A 16,249-nucleotide genomic window follows, 5' to 3' on the forward strand; every position below is an offset into this window, starting at 1 on the left:
GATGTTGAAGAGGGCAAGAAATTCTCTAGAGAAGTGAGTCAGCCAGGATACGACTATAAAATGTTACAATATTCTTATTTATGATGTTTATGCTTCCAGAAGCCTAATCGTCGTGGCCAAAACAAAGGCCAGCGTGGTAAGAAGCGTATTTTGGATGCTGTTCGTGTAAGTTTGAATTGTCTGGTACATCCGAAAAACAAAGACAAAAACAGGGACGTCTGACGAATTGAATATGTAATAGATCTGCAAATATACGGCCATTGGAGAGGAGTGCCCTTTGGGTGAAAAGTAGGCTTGATGTTTATATTTTCAATGGAAAACAGCAAGTTAATTATATATGTACATGTATAATGTATAGGTGCAAATATGACCATAACCTAGAGGAATACTTGGCCACTAAGCCTGCAGATTTGGGTGACAAGTGTGTCTACTTTGATCTCTACGGAAAGTACGTTTACTGATTCAATATCATTAAGAAATTAAAACATCGTGTTGATCACATTTTTTTTAAAAAACGTAGGTGCATCCGTGGTTATAAATGTCGTTTCTTGGGTGCTCATTTGGATGAGAATAAGAAGCTTGTAGAGAATGAAGAGGTAAAAATAGAAATTGAATATTAACTGAATAATGTGTATTAATACAAAGTTATATCTTCAAGCTCGTTAAAAACCACCCAGTTTATGTCACCAACGGCATTGAAGTCGAAACACAAGTCCAGCTTGATCGTAACAAAGTAAGTTGAACAAAAACTATAATGACATATTGAACTTTTGTGTGTATAATATAACTAATTTTTATAAATACATCTTTATACTATTAGTACAAGTTTCCCAAGACTGAAAAATATATGGAATGGGTTGCAAAGGAAATCAAGGCAGAAGAAGATATGAATGCCATGCACCGTAAACGCAAGCTGGAGGATCAAGCCAAGGCTGCCAGCGAGGATTCGACCGCCGAGACCCCGGACGTAGACGAAGGAGAAAATGCTGCCAAGAAGGTTAAGGCTGATGAAGTAAAGGGTGAGAACCCTGTAGTTGAGGCTATCTTGCCAACTCCTGCTGAAGAAGCAAAGCCTGTCGAAGAAGCAAAGCCCGTCGAAGAAACAAAACCTATTGATCATGATTTGCCCAAGATTGATATGAGTGTCGAAGCTGAAAAGCCCCTAGGCCCCATTGATACCGAGCGCCCATACAAAAAGCTGATTGACTTTAGAAACAAGACTTACCTTGCACCCCTTACAACCGTAGGAAATTTGCCTTTCCGAAGAATCTGTAAAGAGTATGGTGTCGATATCACTTGTGGTGAGATGGCCATGGCTAAGAATTTACTTCACGTAAGTTTTTAAAAAAAAGGATGGAAATAATGGAAATGTAACATACGTTAATGTATTGTATTATATTGTGTAGGGTCAACAATCTGAGTGGGCATTGACAAAGCGTCATGCCTCTGAAGACATATTTGGTATGCAGGTAAGCACATCCGGATTTTTTTGCTTTATTATGTTCCAACATAAATAACCGTTTATTATTATATATATGTAGATTTGCGGCTCCAAGATTGATCAAGTTGTAAAGGCTTGTGAGCTTATCAACAATGAAACCGATGTTGATTTCGTTGATCTCAATATGGGATGTCCAATTGACTTGGTTTTCAAGGCTGTAAGAATATATATTCACTTCTTTTTTCATGTGCGGTATTAGTGTAATAGACAATTTATTTATCCATACCTTTTTTTTGTTAGGGTGCTGGTTCAGCTCTTCCTGAATCAAGAGGCAAGATGGTAAAGATGATCAAGGGTATGCAGACTGTACTCGATGTTCCTGTCACCGTAAAGTTTAGAACAGGTCTCAAGGAGAACACACCTACCGCACACAAATTGATACCCCGTTTTGAAGAGCTTGTAAGTTTATTGTGTATGTGTATATCCCAATACTTGAAGAAAATATTCTTTGTTTATACTAAACACCCGTTTTCTCTCTTTGTCTATATTATAGAACGTTGGTCTTTGTACTGTAAGTATAAATTAAGCAGTAAACAGCTTGATTGTTGATGAAGAGATGAGGGTGCGCATATCTCATAATTATAAATATTTGTATAGATTCACGGCCGTTCCCGTATGCAGCGCTATACTAAGTCTGCCAATTGGGATTATATCCGTTCTCTCAAGCAAGAGTTTACCAAGATTCCATTGTTTGGTAAAATAATACTATTTATTTATTTATTTCTTTATTTTGTTTATTTGCTTGTTTATTCATTCTTGCTACGAATGTTGTGAATCAATATTAACCGATGAATATATTTAATTTGTATCTAGGTAATGGTGATGTTCTCAGTTTCGAAGATTACAACAACTGCAAGGCTCAATCCGGTGTCGATGGTATTATGATCGGAAGGTATGTATTATATTATTGAAGCTTTGCTTTTTTTTATAATAGAAACCAAACGAATACATAAGCTGATTATTACACTACAGAGGTGCCCTTATCAAGCCCTGGATTTTTGATGAAATTAAGGAACAGAGACATTGGGATATCTCTTCTCGTGAACGTCTCGATATGTTGAAGCGTTTCTGTAACTATGGTCTCGAACACTGGGGAACTGATAGTCAGGTATGACAATCAAAATATTCTCACAAACACAAATTTAATAATTGGGCGATCTCTAGGGTGTAAACAATACAAGACGTTTCCTGTGTGAATGGCAATCCTTCTTGTATAGGTAATTTCGAGGTTATATATACACATTTGAATGAATGTTTACATGTATGTATATGTCATTTATTTTAAAAAGATATGTGCCTGTTGGTGTGATGGAGGTTGTTCCTCAAAAATTGAATGAGAGAGCACCACCTTACTTTGGTCGTGATGAATTGGAGACTCTAATGGCCAGTCCAAAGGCTGCGGATTGGGTCAAGCTCAGGTAAATATAATATCAGTAAACTAAGTCGGTATACATATACTGACTTGTCCAATCTTTTTAAAAGTGAAATGCTTCTTGGTCCTGCACCTGAAGACTTTACTTTTGTACCAAAACACAAGGCCAATTCTTTCGAGGTAATGATATATATATATATATAGGCACATACGTACACATGCACATATTAATGTTTATATTCTAACGGTCTTTTTGTTTGTTTTGCTTAATATTATTTTTAGGGATAAACAACTCATGCTTTTTAATTAGTTTTTGCCCTTTTTCATAAAGTCTTTTCTTTCTTTCTTTCTTTCTTTCTCTCTCTTCTTATACTAACTACACCAAAATCATCAATAAGTCAATATCTTCCAAAATCACCTTAAAGTTTGAGTGTTGTAAGAGGGGATCTATCTACGTGTAGATGTAATCTTTATTCTCATAATAAAAATGAAGTACAAAAAGACATGCAAATAGTGAACAGTGTGGAGATATTGAATATTTGGTGTGTAAATGGATTAAATGGGTCAAATGATTTACAAAGTGTATGGGAGAAAATGTGTATCTTTTTTTTACGCTACAAGTACTCAATTGTCTTGTAAGGTTTACCAGTAATATCTAATAGAGTGTTCCAGTAGGTTTCTTTGTCAAACTTGAAGTTGAAATCACCTCCGTACTCGCACTCAAGCTGATCAGGTGAAATGAAATCCAACAGGTTTGCTAGATCTGTCTGTTCGTCTTTGCCAGTTTTGTCCATGTCACGAACAAACTGAATCTTTGCCTTTGTAACAGGGTCAATGAAAGGAGATACAAGCTTAAAGGAGGCAAGGAAAAACCAAGGAGCTTTCGATTTAAATGTTACACACAATAAGTCAGATTTCTCTTGTTTGAATAAACTCTGATCAAAATTCGATTAATACTTACATTTGATAACAAAAGCAACGCCCAATCTTTCTGGGTAATGGTTTCCAAGGATACTCAGGAAACGTTTAGATGTGGCAAGACTAGGGTTGTGTGAAGAAGAAGCGTCCTTGAAGTCGATGAGAATATCCATTTTCTCGACTCCTTTTGGCATAAGGCGGATACCTCGTTCAAGACAAAAGACGATGTGTTTTATTTGACGCTCTTCATCTTTGGAGTTTTGATTTCTGGGGCGCATAATCCAAATAGGGCGACCGCACTTATCAAAACCATTAAAGTACATCTTTCCAGTATCTGCCTGTAGAATTCCTTGTTTTTTTTAGCTTTGATCCTAATGTAATATGTGTGTAAAAATATTACCTCTGGGCTAATATAGTCGGGGTCCAGCTGTTCGGGCCGATAGTCACGACGCCAGCGTACTGTACTTTCTAACATGGATTTTGCTGCCTGTCAAGGACATAAATGTTTAGTTGATTTAATGTCAGCCGTACTACTGTAGACGCTCATCACAGACACACACGTGCGTCGGCGATAGTCCGCCTAATCATTTTTTTTGGTGTTGTTGTTAAGATTTTTTTTTTTACCTCAAAGTCCCATTTGCGTGCTCGAAGGTATCTGTTCAAGGTTTGATCTGTAAGAAAACCCTTTTCACTCTCATAATATTCATGTTCGCTGGGGAGCATAATTGAGGTCATATAAGTGCGTAATTTTTTCTGTGTCTCCAGCTGCGACTCGGTAAGAGCAGGGTTTAGGATAGGAGAGTAGTCAGTAGGAGGACTGAGGAATGGCTTGCTGGTGACAGGACCGTTGTCGATCTTCTCGGCCTCCTTATTGACCAGTGTGGTTGCTTTAGAGCGAAATAAGTTCATCTGAATAAAGAAGTATAAAAGTAATAAGAAAGAGAGAGAGAGAAATAGGAAAGAAGGAAAGAAGAAGGAAGAAAGCTCGAGAAACATCGTCATTGAATAGTAATTAGCCAGCGGTTTGAAATTATATTCAATGTCCGCCAATGCTTTTGAATTTTAATTATTTTAATCTTTTAGAAATGGGATATATACAGTGTTTTACATGGTATTTTAATAAATGGCTCAACTACACTGTCTTGGTCTGTGTGTTACAAATTCAAACAATATTGAATTTGGCAAAGCACTGTGATTTATATTATTTATTTTATTCAAAACATTATTATATGAATCTTACTTAATCTTTTGATCTCTCAAGATATCTGCCCCTAATCTCTCTCTCTCTCACCCCCTTCTTTTAACTAGTGACACAACGCATGCATTAATATTCGTGCAGCTCAGATACACTGCCAATACAACATTATAACAAAGACCTTCTATCGTTTTTCAGAAAGAAGAAAATAATAGGCAGTCAATGTTGTTTTATTGAAGAAGACCATAACCAAATGTCTACTTTTTTTAAAAAAAAAAAAGTAAATTAAGAGTCGTTTTGCTGGCCCTACAGTAAAGTACACTATAAACGTCGCACAATTCGAAAATACAAGGCGCATTTTTAAGAGTATCCTGACCGTTATGAATGGATTTTTTTTTAGATAAATAGCAGAGAAAAGCATTCTTAAATTATTAACCTATTAGACATTCTGATACTATTTTTTTCATAATGTATACTCAACTTTTTGCTTAAATATAAAAAGCTTTGAAAAAAAAATCCCAAAAATGCGCCTTATTTTCTCGAATTATGCGACTTACAAATGTGTTTTACTTTAATTTAATTAAAGTGGTAAAAAGCGTAATGGATCATTGCTTTTTCATAGACAAGGCTCCTATTCATAGCCAGTGGCTGACATAGAAGATCGTGTTCACTAGAGGATATCGGTATATTTGCACTCCTCCGCGTTCTCGATAACTGAATCCAATTGAACAATTTTCATCAGTTGTCAAGCTAAAAGTTAATAAGACATTGAGTGATATATACTTGAAGTGTAAAGGTCGATGTCTCTTATCCTGTTGCTTTATACTATAACAATAAAAAAATGGTCAACTTTAGTGAGAAAATCTGGGAAGTTTTCTTTTTTGAGAATTACTTACTTTTCTTCATTGTTTTTTCTTTATAAATATATATCTTCTAATTTCAAGCTTTCATATTTCTTTGTTGTTGTGATTTTAAACTAAAGGCTTTCTCTTTAGTACATATGTATTCTATTATTGTTTCACCATACTTTTGTTTGGGAATCGACCCAAACTACCATTATTATCACTCTCCCCATCCAGCACAGAAAATGAAAGGTTGGTTCACTGGAATATACAAACAATATCATAATCTACCAAATAACATCTTGGAAATACCTACCGATAACCAGGGTGAAATAAGTGTATTCTTCTTATTCTTCTTGCAGGTGTTATCTTTCTAAAACTCGGCCGTCTTCGTCTCGCAAGTCTACCGACCGGAACATCCTCTCTAGGTATCATGGCGGTTTTAACCTGAATAATACAAGTAATTCTATCAAGTGTCATTATATCAAATCTCAATTATTTAAAAGTCTGCTTGAAGTTCAAGATAGTATGAATATTCCTATTATTTAAATGAGGGTCAGGCTGTGAAAAAGACGTGTCCTTCAAACAATTTAAATTTCTGTATCTATGCATTATTTATAGCAGTATTAATAATAGAAAAATGAAGGCTGATTGTAATGGTTACTATGGAGGAATTGCAAAATATTACATACAGTATCTAAGAGCGACAGTAATGAGGTAATGGTTGTGTTTTTACTTGACCTTTTAAATATATGACCGGGAACTTGAAGGACAGTTCTTGGACGTACTACATTAATTAATCAAACACACATTGATTCCATATTTCCAAAATAGATGTTTCGTACCTTTAATTTTGATTACCTCATAGTAACGGGTTTGAAGTGTATATCCATTCCCTATGATTAAGACACAGTATGAACCAAAAGCGATCGGTAGATTACTTGCTAAACGTTTGTTGGCTTGAGGTTGGTTGATGTAGGAGAATAAGTGAAGTTTATGTGACAAAGTCAACCAAGTAGTTTATCTTATAGTATTTTTGTAAAAGAAGCTGAAGATGGATAAGCTCGCTGGCTTGAATAAAAAGGTGAAAATACAGTTCGAGAATATTGGTGATTCAGCTTGAAGTCTAGGTAATGACTTGCTCAGCAATAAAAATATCTAGGTTTTGGTCTTTAGATTTCTCTTTCAAATTTTGCTATCTTTAAGTTCTAGCCCTTTCTTGAATGAAATTGTATCGGTAACATCTTGTTTTAACCATAGTAGAGTGTTTGTCCGTAAAATACAATAGGTTTTCTCTTTCAGAGCTAACAAAAACACAAAATCCCCGAATCTTTAAATTATTTCATGTTGTTGTGGTGAGAAAATAATCATGGATATATACAATTTCATAACAAGCACGAAGCTAGTAATACACCCTTGAAACAATGTTTTTTGACTTCTTAACAATATCCTCAGACATAACCCATATTCGAATTGTAGCTCATCTTATTACTACCAGCTATATGTGAGATACTGCTTGTATTACATATCAGATAACAATAAACTCACAAGAAAATTTAAAAACTTTAGACAAAAGGTAGTTCAAGCTTCTTTCAATAGAAGTAAAACTATATACTAATAAGAATATAAAGTAATTTTAAAGATGATAGAGTTTATAGAAAATGAGTGATGGTTCGGAAATCATCATTGGAATCACCATTTGTTTTTGTCGTAGTAAGATTGTCAGTGGCTCATACCAAGAATTCAACATGGCAAAACATTCTCTTCAAGGCTTGTCCAAGGCATTGGTCAAGTAGCCTAAAGAAGAAAGAAAAGAATTGTCTCATATTTTTACACTGTTTCTTTACAACTACTTGGGTCATCTTTCTGCAAAGGCTTTAGTTTCTTTCTGAGCGTGAGTTTATCTCCCTGATATACAATTTCTTCATAAAAATACAGTTATCTTCAAAGAAACTGATGCTGCCTATCAAATTTTACAAAAGTAAGCTGTATATCTCAAATATTTATAAATATATATAATACTAAATAAGACAAAAATTACATGACTTAGTGCAACTTTCATTATTACTGAAAGGAAGTTGTTTTTAAACAGCCTGAACACTTTTGGAAATCAAATTTTAATAAATAACTTAAATATGAAAGTATGTACAAGAGTTCATTTCTATCAATCTAAATTAATGATTTGTTTTCCTTCTTGATAGAAAATATTTTTGCCAATATAGTGTATTTTCTTAATAATCGCAAATTTCAAGATTTGTGTCAATTTTTTATTTCACATGCCGATATATGAAAGGCATTAAATGTCCGCCAGTTTTTTAAAAAATCCTAAATATTGAACTTTATGCAGTCACAGCTTCATATATTCACAACAAAAGATCTTTTAAACACCGACTAATACATAATATTACTATTTTAGGGGATCGATTCTCGTCGTCTGCCATTATAAATGGAAAATATAGTGTCAATATTTCTCTTTCTCTGGTATTAAATTCAAATACCGCGTTTTTTCAAGACCTAAAAAGTGCTGTCGCAAATGACAAAACTAAACATGTTTTCTGTTTACTTTGTAGAGAAACTGTTTTTTAAAAAAGTAAACAGAAAAGATATTCAGTTTTGTCATTTCCGACAACATATTTTAGGTCTTGAAAAAAACGATCGGAGTACAATTGTTTTTGTCGATTATAAGAAAAATACACTATATCTTCAAAGGTTAAATAGGAGAGTTTTTTATGGTAGTAATTTAAAGAAAATTGAAAATATTGAAATGGCAAAAAAACAGTATCTTTCGAGCACTTGGACATAAACCAAAAAGAAAAATCAACATATATACAAAAGATATCAATAGATTGGCTATAATAGCTGGTATGCATTAAAGTTCTATTCCATAAAATTCAATATGAATTTCTACTTCTTTTATGAAACTTGGGCATTGCTACTCAATATACTCTATGTCTGTATATTGTCGGCAAAATTATTTTTATACAAAATATTGAATGCTTTTGCAATGTATCAATAATTGGCAACTTTTCTTATTTGTGCTCAACTTATGTTTTGCACTGTAAATCGAATTGCACATATGTATATGCAATAACGAAATGAGCAACGAGCATTCGTTGATACCCAAAGCATAAAAAAATCTGTATATGATTATTATTGTTTTATAAATACATCCAAATTGAACTTTTTTGTGCAGTCTGTGTATATACAATAAGGGTATTACTTGTGTATTCGATTCGCCACGCCTTTTTGCTCTCTCTTTCAAAAATGAATTTCTTTATTCCCTCTCATCTCTCTTTATTTTTGTATTTCTTCTGTTTTTTCTTTCTCATTAAAATACATCCTCTTTACAATGCCCATCTGGATTAGCCAAATTCAATAATATATATTTCGTGCGATGGGAATTCTTAAAAATTATTCTAACATTATTCTTACAGACTTTATAAACTACAACAACCCCCGCAGTTAAACACGGTGATCGACACAATGATAAGAGCACGCATATTATATTACATTAAACTACATTTTCAGTTAATTTCTTTTCAGATTTATTCAATTAGAATACTTTTTTCTTATAAATGAACTCTTCTAATTACAACATTGACATCTTCAATCAAGTAAAAAAGAAAGGTTTAAAAGCGTGTTTTTTTTATTGGAGACGATACTAGTTAAAAAAAGACTTTATTTATTTATTTAAAGATATACATAAAGAAACTATTGTATTTGATTGAATTTCACTTAATGTTCTTTTACATGAGTAAAAGAATAAAAAGCATGACACCAAGTTCTTTGTCCCCGCATTACGCGGCTCAATCTCCTTCAGGACGTAAACCTGACTTGGTAGCGAAGGAGGTGCTGGAATGGTGGCAAACCAACGGAAAGCACCCGTTCATCCAGCCCCACATCTCGTCACCGAGTAATGTGGGTGCGAACTCGCCAGAGAACTTACCACTAGGTGATAAGGTCCAGCTCATTCGACTACCAGTAGCTTCACCGTCAGCCGTTAAAGAGTTCAGTCAGGTTAGCAGTGAAGAGCCAGCACATCTCACCACAGGTTAGACCTCCCTCCCCCCAGCATCATGATTCCACATTGGCGATGCGATGTACACAGTAGTCCTTCCAAAAATGAAAAGAGACCATGCCCCACGACTTCTCAGACTTAACTGAGCTGGCGAGTAACAACTTTCACTTTCCGATGCTTGTAGCATGGAAGAATCTCCCTGCAACGGTCGCAAGAGACGCCTCACTATGAAACCGGGACTGTTGTTGCTCAAGGAGAAAACAAACGACACGCGTTGGAGGGGTTCTATATGTAACAAAAACATTTGCATCTGGGATTTAATATTAGGACTGCGCTTTTTGTCAGTCTTAGATACCCACGTCAGAGCAAACGTGATATAGCTGTATGTTTCTTTTTTTACTAAGTTTGTGTAACTGCTTTACGGCAGAAGAAATAGCTAATAATATTTACTCAAAGTAATTATAAAAGCGACTTTGCAAAATAAAGTAAAGAAGTAATGAAGTAATGAAAGGTCTGATCTTGATCGGCGTGGCAAAATATCTAAAGGTGGAGTACAGGTTTCTATAGCGGCGATTTGTAGGTTACTCTAAAGTGGTCTGTGCACTTTTTGTTCAAAGGTACAAGAGAAGGTTATTTTTTTATATTTATTTTACCAGTCCAAGTAGACACAAAAGGAACCTAACAGTAACTAGGACGTAAAATCTCATATAATCTAAAGCGGTATTTATCCATAAGTAAACAACAGACAAGAAAGCAGGGGCATACATGTAATAATATCAAGATCTCAACACCATAAGGGACGGAATTTTGAATTCTAGGTTGAGATTTATATTGAAATGAGTTTATACTTATAGTTGAAAGTGACAAATGATTTTTCAAGGGAATGAGTTTTTGCCATTGGATAATTTGGGACGATGGTATAGGGTATAACAGACACCCCAAACATTTGACTTTTTAAGATCTCTAGGTATTAATGGTAGCTATGTATGAGTAAATATGAAAGACATTAGAAAATGAATAGTGCAGAAGAAATTGAGCTTTGTCCTTCTATTAAGAGGTGTAATTGACACCGAAAAACCAACTAATTCCCAATTATGTAGTATAAATTAACTATCCCAGAAAAGAATAAAATGTATACCAAAGGTTTTTATAAAGTACAAAAAGTTTAGGTCTACTAATTTGCTTTTGAATATTCATAAGCAACAGAGTCAACAGCTAGTCTTTAACTCGTTGCGTTTTTAAATCAGTGAGAACAAAAACAAGATCGAACGATATATAAAGAGATATTTAATGTCTTTAATAGAGAGCAAATAAGATAATAAGGGCTCTGCTAATGATCTGGCCGGAAAAGAGTCGAGCTACATATTCAGCTTACTGAAGACCAATGTCGCTTTGGCTATGAGCAAGGCAGAGAAATTGATATAGGTTTTTTTATTCTATAGCAGCAAGAACTTGGCGAATAATTGCAAAATACAGCCAAGTTTATACTGATAGTATTGCCTAAGAGTAAGTAAAGTAATTACTCAAGTAGAACTTATACTTTACAAAGAGAAACACTATTTACATATAAACTTATTCAAAGAAGAAGAAGATCTTTTGGTATTAAGATCTCTCTCTCTTTATATTAAAAAATAAAACTTTATTTTCTCTCTAAGCTTACTGCTTTTATTTTGCTTGTAACTTATTAGGGCTTTAATAATAGAAAATGTCAGAGCTTTTGATTTGAATATTAAAATAATTTATACAGAAAAAAAATAGTCAAACCTAATTTGTGCTATAAGTATTTTAGAATAGCTTTTTTGCTATGGAAACATATGATATGTTAAATCATTTATAGCCAATAATTATGGTAAAGATATATTGGCTTTTATTTTAGCAACAAATAAAATGTTTTATTTTTGTGATGTGTATCTTGTGGAATAAATGTTAATTATTCAATAAAACTTTAAAATTGAACAAAATCTCTACAAATAGGCGAAAATTGATAGAATATTAAGATAAAAAAAAGCACCTAATGGTTCTCTTTTTTACAAGATGATCATATGCCGTATTCTTAAATATAAGCGTATGCTTATAAGATTAAAGAAAAGTATCATGTTGTACAAATGAAACCTTTCGTATGGCATAGATCAGAGATGAATCATCTTCCTTTAAAGTAAATGGACAAAAAATAAGTATATGTTACATGAAGCATTCCTTAGAATGGCCTCTGAAGATAACCTTTTTTCTAGTAGTGCTAGCTAATATATCCTTAGTGAGACTTATAGATTGAGAGCGTGTCAACATATAATATGCTTTAAAACAAATAATAATAAGAAAAATATTATCGAAAAAATTCAAACGTTTATACAAATGCAAACAGCAAATTGATTAAAAAAACAAAGATATATATATATATATATATAAAACATGCTATAAAATAAAGATGCCAATTAGATTCCCTAGAGTTGGAGTAGCTTGAATATAAAACTTTTTTATCTTGTACATACATACATACATGCATACAGACCCACCTACACCCACCTACCCACATACACATACAAATATGTATGTGTGCATGTATGTATGTATTCATTTAAAGCAAATATTATAAGCATTGCCTTGTGTACAGAAAACATAGCTGAACTCATATGTATATGATTTTTTGTTTCTGAATCCTGTTCTGTCCAAATAAAATAAGTGATGAGAGAAAGAGAAAAGAGACGGATTACTATGAATTCTCCGTTTGTATATTATAAGACCTTTTGAAATTGTTACAAAAGCACAAATGAAGTATTAAAAGATTGAAAGAAGAAGAATAAAACTATACTTGGATCATATACACAAAAAAAAAGCACATAGGCACACACACGGACTTATTAATACACCTTGACTTGTTCAATTCCCTTTCTTTTTTTTTTGTCGTTGTTGATAGTCAATATTCCGCTCTAATCCTTTCTTAAAAGAGAGAAGTAGAAATCTGTGGCTGGTAAATATATATCCACAGTGTATAAATATCAGATCGATTAACGAGGGCGAAAAAATAGAAGGTAAATAGACATAAGTATGTGAGATAAAGTGCACTGTAATATATATATATATATATATAAAGTGCGCGAGAGTTGGTGTGAGTACGAGCAAATGAGTGAGTGAGTGAGTGAGTGAGTGAGTGTGAGTGTGAGTGTGAGTGTGACTGTGCGTGTGCGTGTAGTGTATTGTGTTGTATTGTATTGTAGTGCAGTGTAGTTTATCCTAATACTGTCTTGGATGAAGAATCTCGTCCGGTTTGTGGATTGTGTTTGGTGTAGAGGGTTCTTTAAATGACGATTCAGAAATAGCAGAATCGGCTAATGTCGGAGATGACCCTCCCCTTGCATACTTCCATTCAGGATTCGACTGGCGCAGTGTGTTTTTGGGGATGTATCCGAGGGCAATTTCAGAAACTGATGCACGATTAACAGCTGTGGATTGTTTAGGACCAAACAATCGGGGACGTTGTGAAGGAGCCGGGTCAAGTTCTTCGTCGTCGGGGTCATTCATTTGACGGTTGCACATGAGAGTGACGGCATTCGAAAGAGCCAAGAGTTCAATACTAAGGGCAGCAAAAAGAAGGATGTAGACAGCTGATAGCTGTTTGCGAATAAAGTAGATCGCTGGGCCGTAACAAGGTGGACTGGAATTAATGATGCTGCTGAGACTGCAGGTCTCTGTAATCACAGGATGATCAAAGACATGAGCAAATCCGCAGCATAAGAACTACATATTCAATTGAATTTTGTTGTTGTTGTTGTTATCGTCGTTATCGTTGTGATGGTTGAATTTTGCTGGTTAAAAGTGATATATATATATATATTTATCTACATGTTATCAAAACTCGCTTGGTACCTTGTGTTGAGCATACAATCTATAGTCTCTCGATGAATCTGCCCAGACTTGACTTAGCCAACTTTCTATATGGACAGCTTGGTCATAAACAATTGCAGCAGTGGCAAGTTGATAGATAAATGCAATAAGAACAATGGTTGTGTACAAGATGTGGAGTGTCTGTCGGTTAGGATAAAATGCTCCAAATATACCAATTGCTGCTGCAAACACTAGTATGATACCGAGAATATTGATCACTATTCAAAGAAAACAAATCAAGTGTGAGTCTAGCAGAACAAAGCAAAATAAAACAGAAAATTGGAGTGAACAAATGTTCTAGAACTTAATGCACACAGTTTAAGAAACTATTTAATAATAATAATATCATTATTTGTACTTTTGAGGATGTTCACAGGAAACAGGAGTGAACCATCGAATCTGTGTTGGATCCCCATCATCCCAAAGGCAACCAACCCACAACCAAAAAAGGCTGATAGGATATTGGTAGTGAAGACATAACCTTTGCTTATACTATTATAGTCAGAATAAACCTGTTCCTTATCTACTCAACCAGCGTACCTTTGACAGCACGCCATAAGTACAATAAATCGTAAATAAATAAATAAATGCTCGATTAAGCTTGAAATAGGTTGAACGAATCCAAGAATTAGGCAAATAAGGAGTAAAAAAAGAAAAGAGAGAAAAGAAAGAGAAAGAGAAAGACAAAACGACAAAGCTGAAGAAGATAAAGAGGGATTGGAATAATTTGGACGTGGTTAAAAAGGCTTATTTGTACCTTGAGGCAAATCCTTTATTCGATTTGACACACGCTCAAGGGGTCAACGTTGTTTTTTTTAAGGAGAGGATTACTGATTCTGATAAACATCATATCTATCCTTATAATGTCTCTAACTTGAATACAATTTATTCTTCTGGGATTCTACTTTAAAGAAGTATCAGAGTAAGTAAATGAAAAGTAAATGATATATAGAAAGAGAAAATAAATGATTTATAGCAGTGAATAAAATCAGGTACAGCCAAATTTTGCCAAAATACAGTGATTCTTGGCAAGGAAACCCTTTAATATTTCATAGAATTTAATAAAATATTCAAAGTTATTATCTATAGATTATTGTTCCTGAATAATATATATATATATTATCTATCTCTCTGCAGTGAAGAATCCGCATGTTGATCATCAAATCTTAAATGCACATTATAATATTTTACAAGACCGACCATAGGTAGAAGCACAGTGCACCACCAAAAATAAAAATAAAATAAAATAATATTATATATATATAAAAAAAAAGGCCATATTTTACTGCTCAGAAATTTGATGACTGTTTCACTTTAAGCCACCCTAAAATTGACATTTATTTTTCCCCTCAGGACAACCAAAAGGATAACAAGTGAAAAAAGTGACTTTCGACCCTTGGACTTCTTCTCCACAAGAAGCCCTTCTTTAATAAGCACCGCACTAAACCAAACCAAGACCGATAAAAAGGCACGTCCATCTTTACTTATTCTTATTATGTAACCTCAACAACTCGTCAAATGGATATATCGCTCGAAATAGACAAGATATAACGTTTTGTGTCTTGCTCTACAAGACGTGCCCTGACATAAAAAAAATAACAGTAGTGATAGTAATAGTAATGAGGACAAGAAACCAAACCAAGACTTTATTATTATTGCTATCATTGCTATTATTGTAATGCCACACTTTATTCCCGTCGAGTTGAAGCAGAAAATATACTTTCCCCTTTTATTTATATTTTTAAATTTTACATACAATAAGATACAACTAGCAAAAAAAAAGAGATATATTGATATATATATATATATATATATATATATATACATATATATAATTATTAGTATTAGCATTAGCATTAATACTAGGAACACTAGTAATAGTACTAATTATATTAAACGTGATAATACCAGTAGTAGTTGTAGTAGCTGTAGCTGTAGTAGTAACAGCAGTAGTAACAGCAACAAATGTTAAACCTTTGATAATTATAATTACAATCCCAAAATACTTTATTCTATTAAGAATATTAGCAACAAGTGATAAGAAAGTCTTTCTAAACCAGATTTTTCTCGACTTGTTTTTTGTTTTGTTTTGTTTGTTTAGGACATGGTCGCACTCGTATCCCAGCCCATCACTCATGAATCAAAGTTGCAATCAGCAGAGCCCCTGGTGAGCGACGCACCTGCCATAACTCCTAAGGAAACCGAGAAAGAGGAAAAACAGACTGTAGTCCCAGCTCCCATTCCTAAAGTTAATGCCTGGCAAATCAGAAAGCCCATCGAGACCACTGTAGCCCAGGTAAACGTCAACAAGGACGAGAAACCCGTAAAAGAGCAGGCATGGCCCGCACCCCAACAAGTAACTGAAGAAAACACCGAGCAAAAGAAGGAGAAGTTTGGACTTGTCAAGGGTAAAGAACGATAATTCAAACACAAAAACATACGCTCCATATTTTGCAATATTTGTGGCGCAGATTCGGTCGTGGTAGATTGATTTTTATTTTATCTTTGAAAAAAAAAGGAA

General features: G+C 33.9%; 5 protein-coding genes across 5 annotated transcripts; 2 read left to right on the forward strand and 3 right to left on the reverse strand.

Moving 5' to 3' along the window:
- Positions 1 to 1,138: 1,138 nt before the first annotated feature.
- On the forward strand, positions 1,139 to 3,077 carry PHYBLDRAFT_111874 (hypothetical protein; the record flags this gene model as incomplete). Its single annotated transcript, XM_018428245.1, has 11 exons — positions 1,139 to 1,333; positions 1,407 to 1,469; positions 1,542 to 1,658; positions 1,742 to 1,900; positions 1,995 to 2,012; positions 2,099 to 2,195; positions 2,315 to 2,393; positions 2,474 to 2,609; positions 2,666 to 2,718; positions 2,791 to 2,919; positions 2,984 to 3,077. 11 exons carry the CDS (start codon positions 1,139 to 1,141, stop codon positions 3,075 to 3,077), a joined length of 1,140 nt encoding a protein of 379 aa, XP_018292328.1.
- A 446-nt stretch (positions 3,078 to 3,523) lies between these two features.
- On the reverse strand, positions 3,524 to 4,700 carry PHYBLDRAFT_89324 (hypothetical protein; the record flags this gene model as incomplete). The annotated part of the gene is made up of 5 exons (XM_018443711.1): positions 3,524 to 3,630; positions 3,673 to 3,753; positions 3,835 to 4,129; positions 4,192 to 4,278; positions 4,416 to 4,700. Coding segments are annotated over 5 exons (855 nt in total), but the record flags the coding sequence as incomplete, so codon positions are not given.
- A 921-nt stretch (positions 4,701 to 5,621) lies between these two features.
- Positions 5,622 to 6,308, reverse strand: PHYBLDRAFT_71442 (hypothetical protein; the record flags this gene model as incomplete). The annotated part of the gene is made up of 3 exons (XM_018442472.1): positions 5,622 to 5,811; positions 5,883 to 5,900; positions 6,145 to 6,308. 3 exons carry the CDS (start codon positions 6,306 to 6,308, stop codon positions 5,622 to 5,624), a joined length of 372 nt encoding a protein of 123 aa, XP_018292330.1.
- Positions 6,309 to 9,403: 3,095 nt separating this feature from the next.
- On the forward strand, positions 9,404 to 10,360 carry PHYBLDRAFT_80086 (hypothetical protein; the record flags this gene model as incomplete). The annotated part of the gene is made up of 2 exons (XM_018443553.1): positions 9,404 to 9,442; positions 9,525 to 10,360. The coding sequence occupies 2 exons, from the start codon at positions 9,404 to 9,406 to the stop codon at positions 9,882 to 9,884; spliced, it is 399 nt and encodes a 132-aa protein (XP_018292331.1). The 3' UTR covers positions 9,885 to 10,360.
- A 2,717-nt stretch (positions 10,361 to 13,077) lies between these two features.
- On the reverse strand, positions 13,078 to 14,285 carry PHYBLDRAFT_167710 (hypothetical protein; the record flags this gene model as incomplete). Its single annotated transcript, XM_018435696.1, has 4 exons — positions 13,078 to 13,581; positions 13,711 to 13,946; positions 14,087 to 14,220; positions 14,269 to 14,285. 4 exons carry the CDS (start codon positions 14,283 to 14,285, stop codon positions 13,078 to 13,080), a joined length of 891 nt encoding a protein of 296 aa, XP_018292332.1.
- Between the last annotated feature and the right edge of the window lie 1,964 nt (positions 14,286 to 16,249).

Source organism: Phycomyces blakesleeanus (genome assembly GCF_001638985.1).
Source record: "Phycomyces blakesleeanus NRRL 1555(-) unplaced genomic scaffold PHYBLscaffold_9, whole genome shotgun sequence".
NCBI lineage: Eukaryota > Fungi > Mucoromycota > Mucoromycetes > Mucorales > Phycomycetaceae > Phycomyces > Phycomyces blakesleeanus.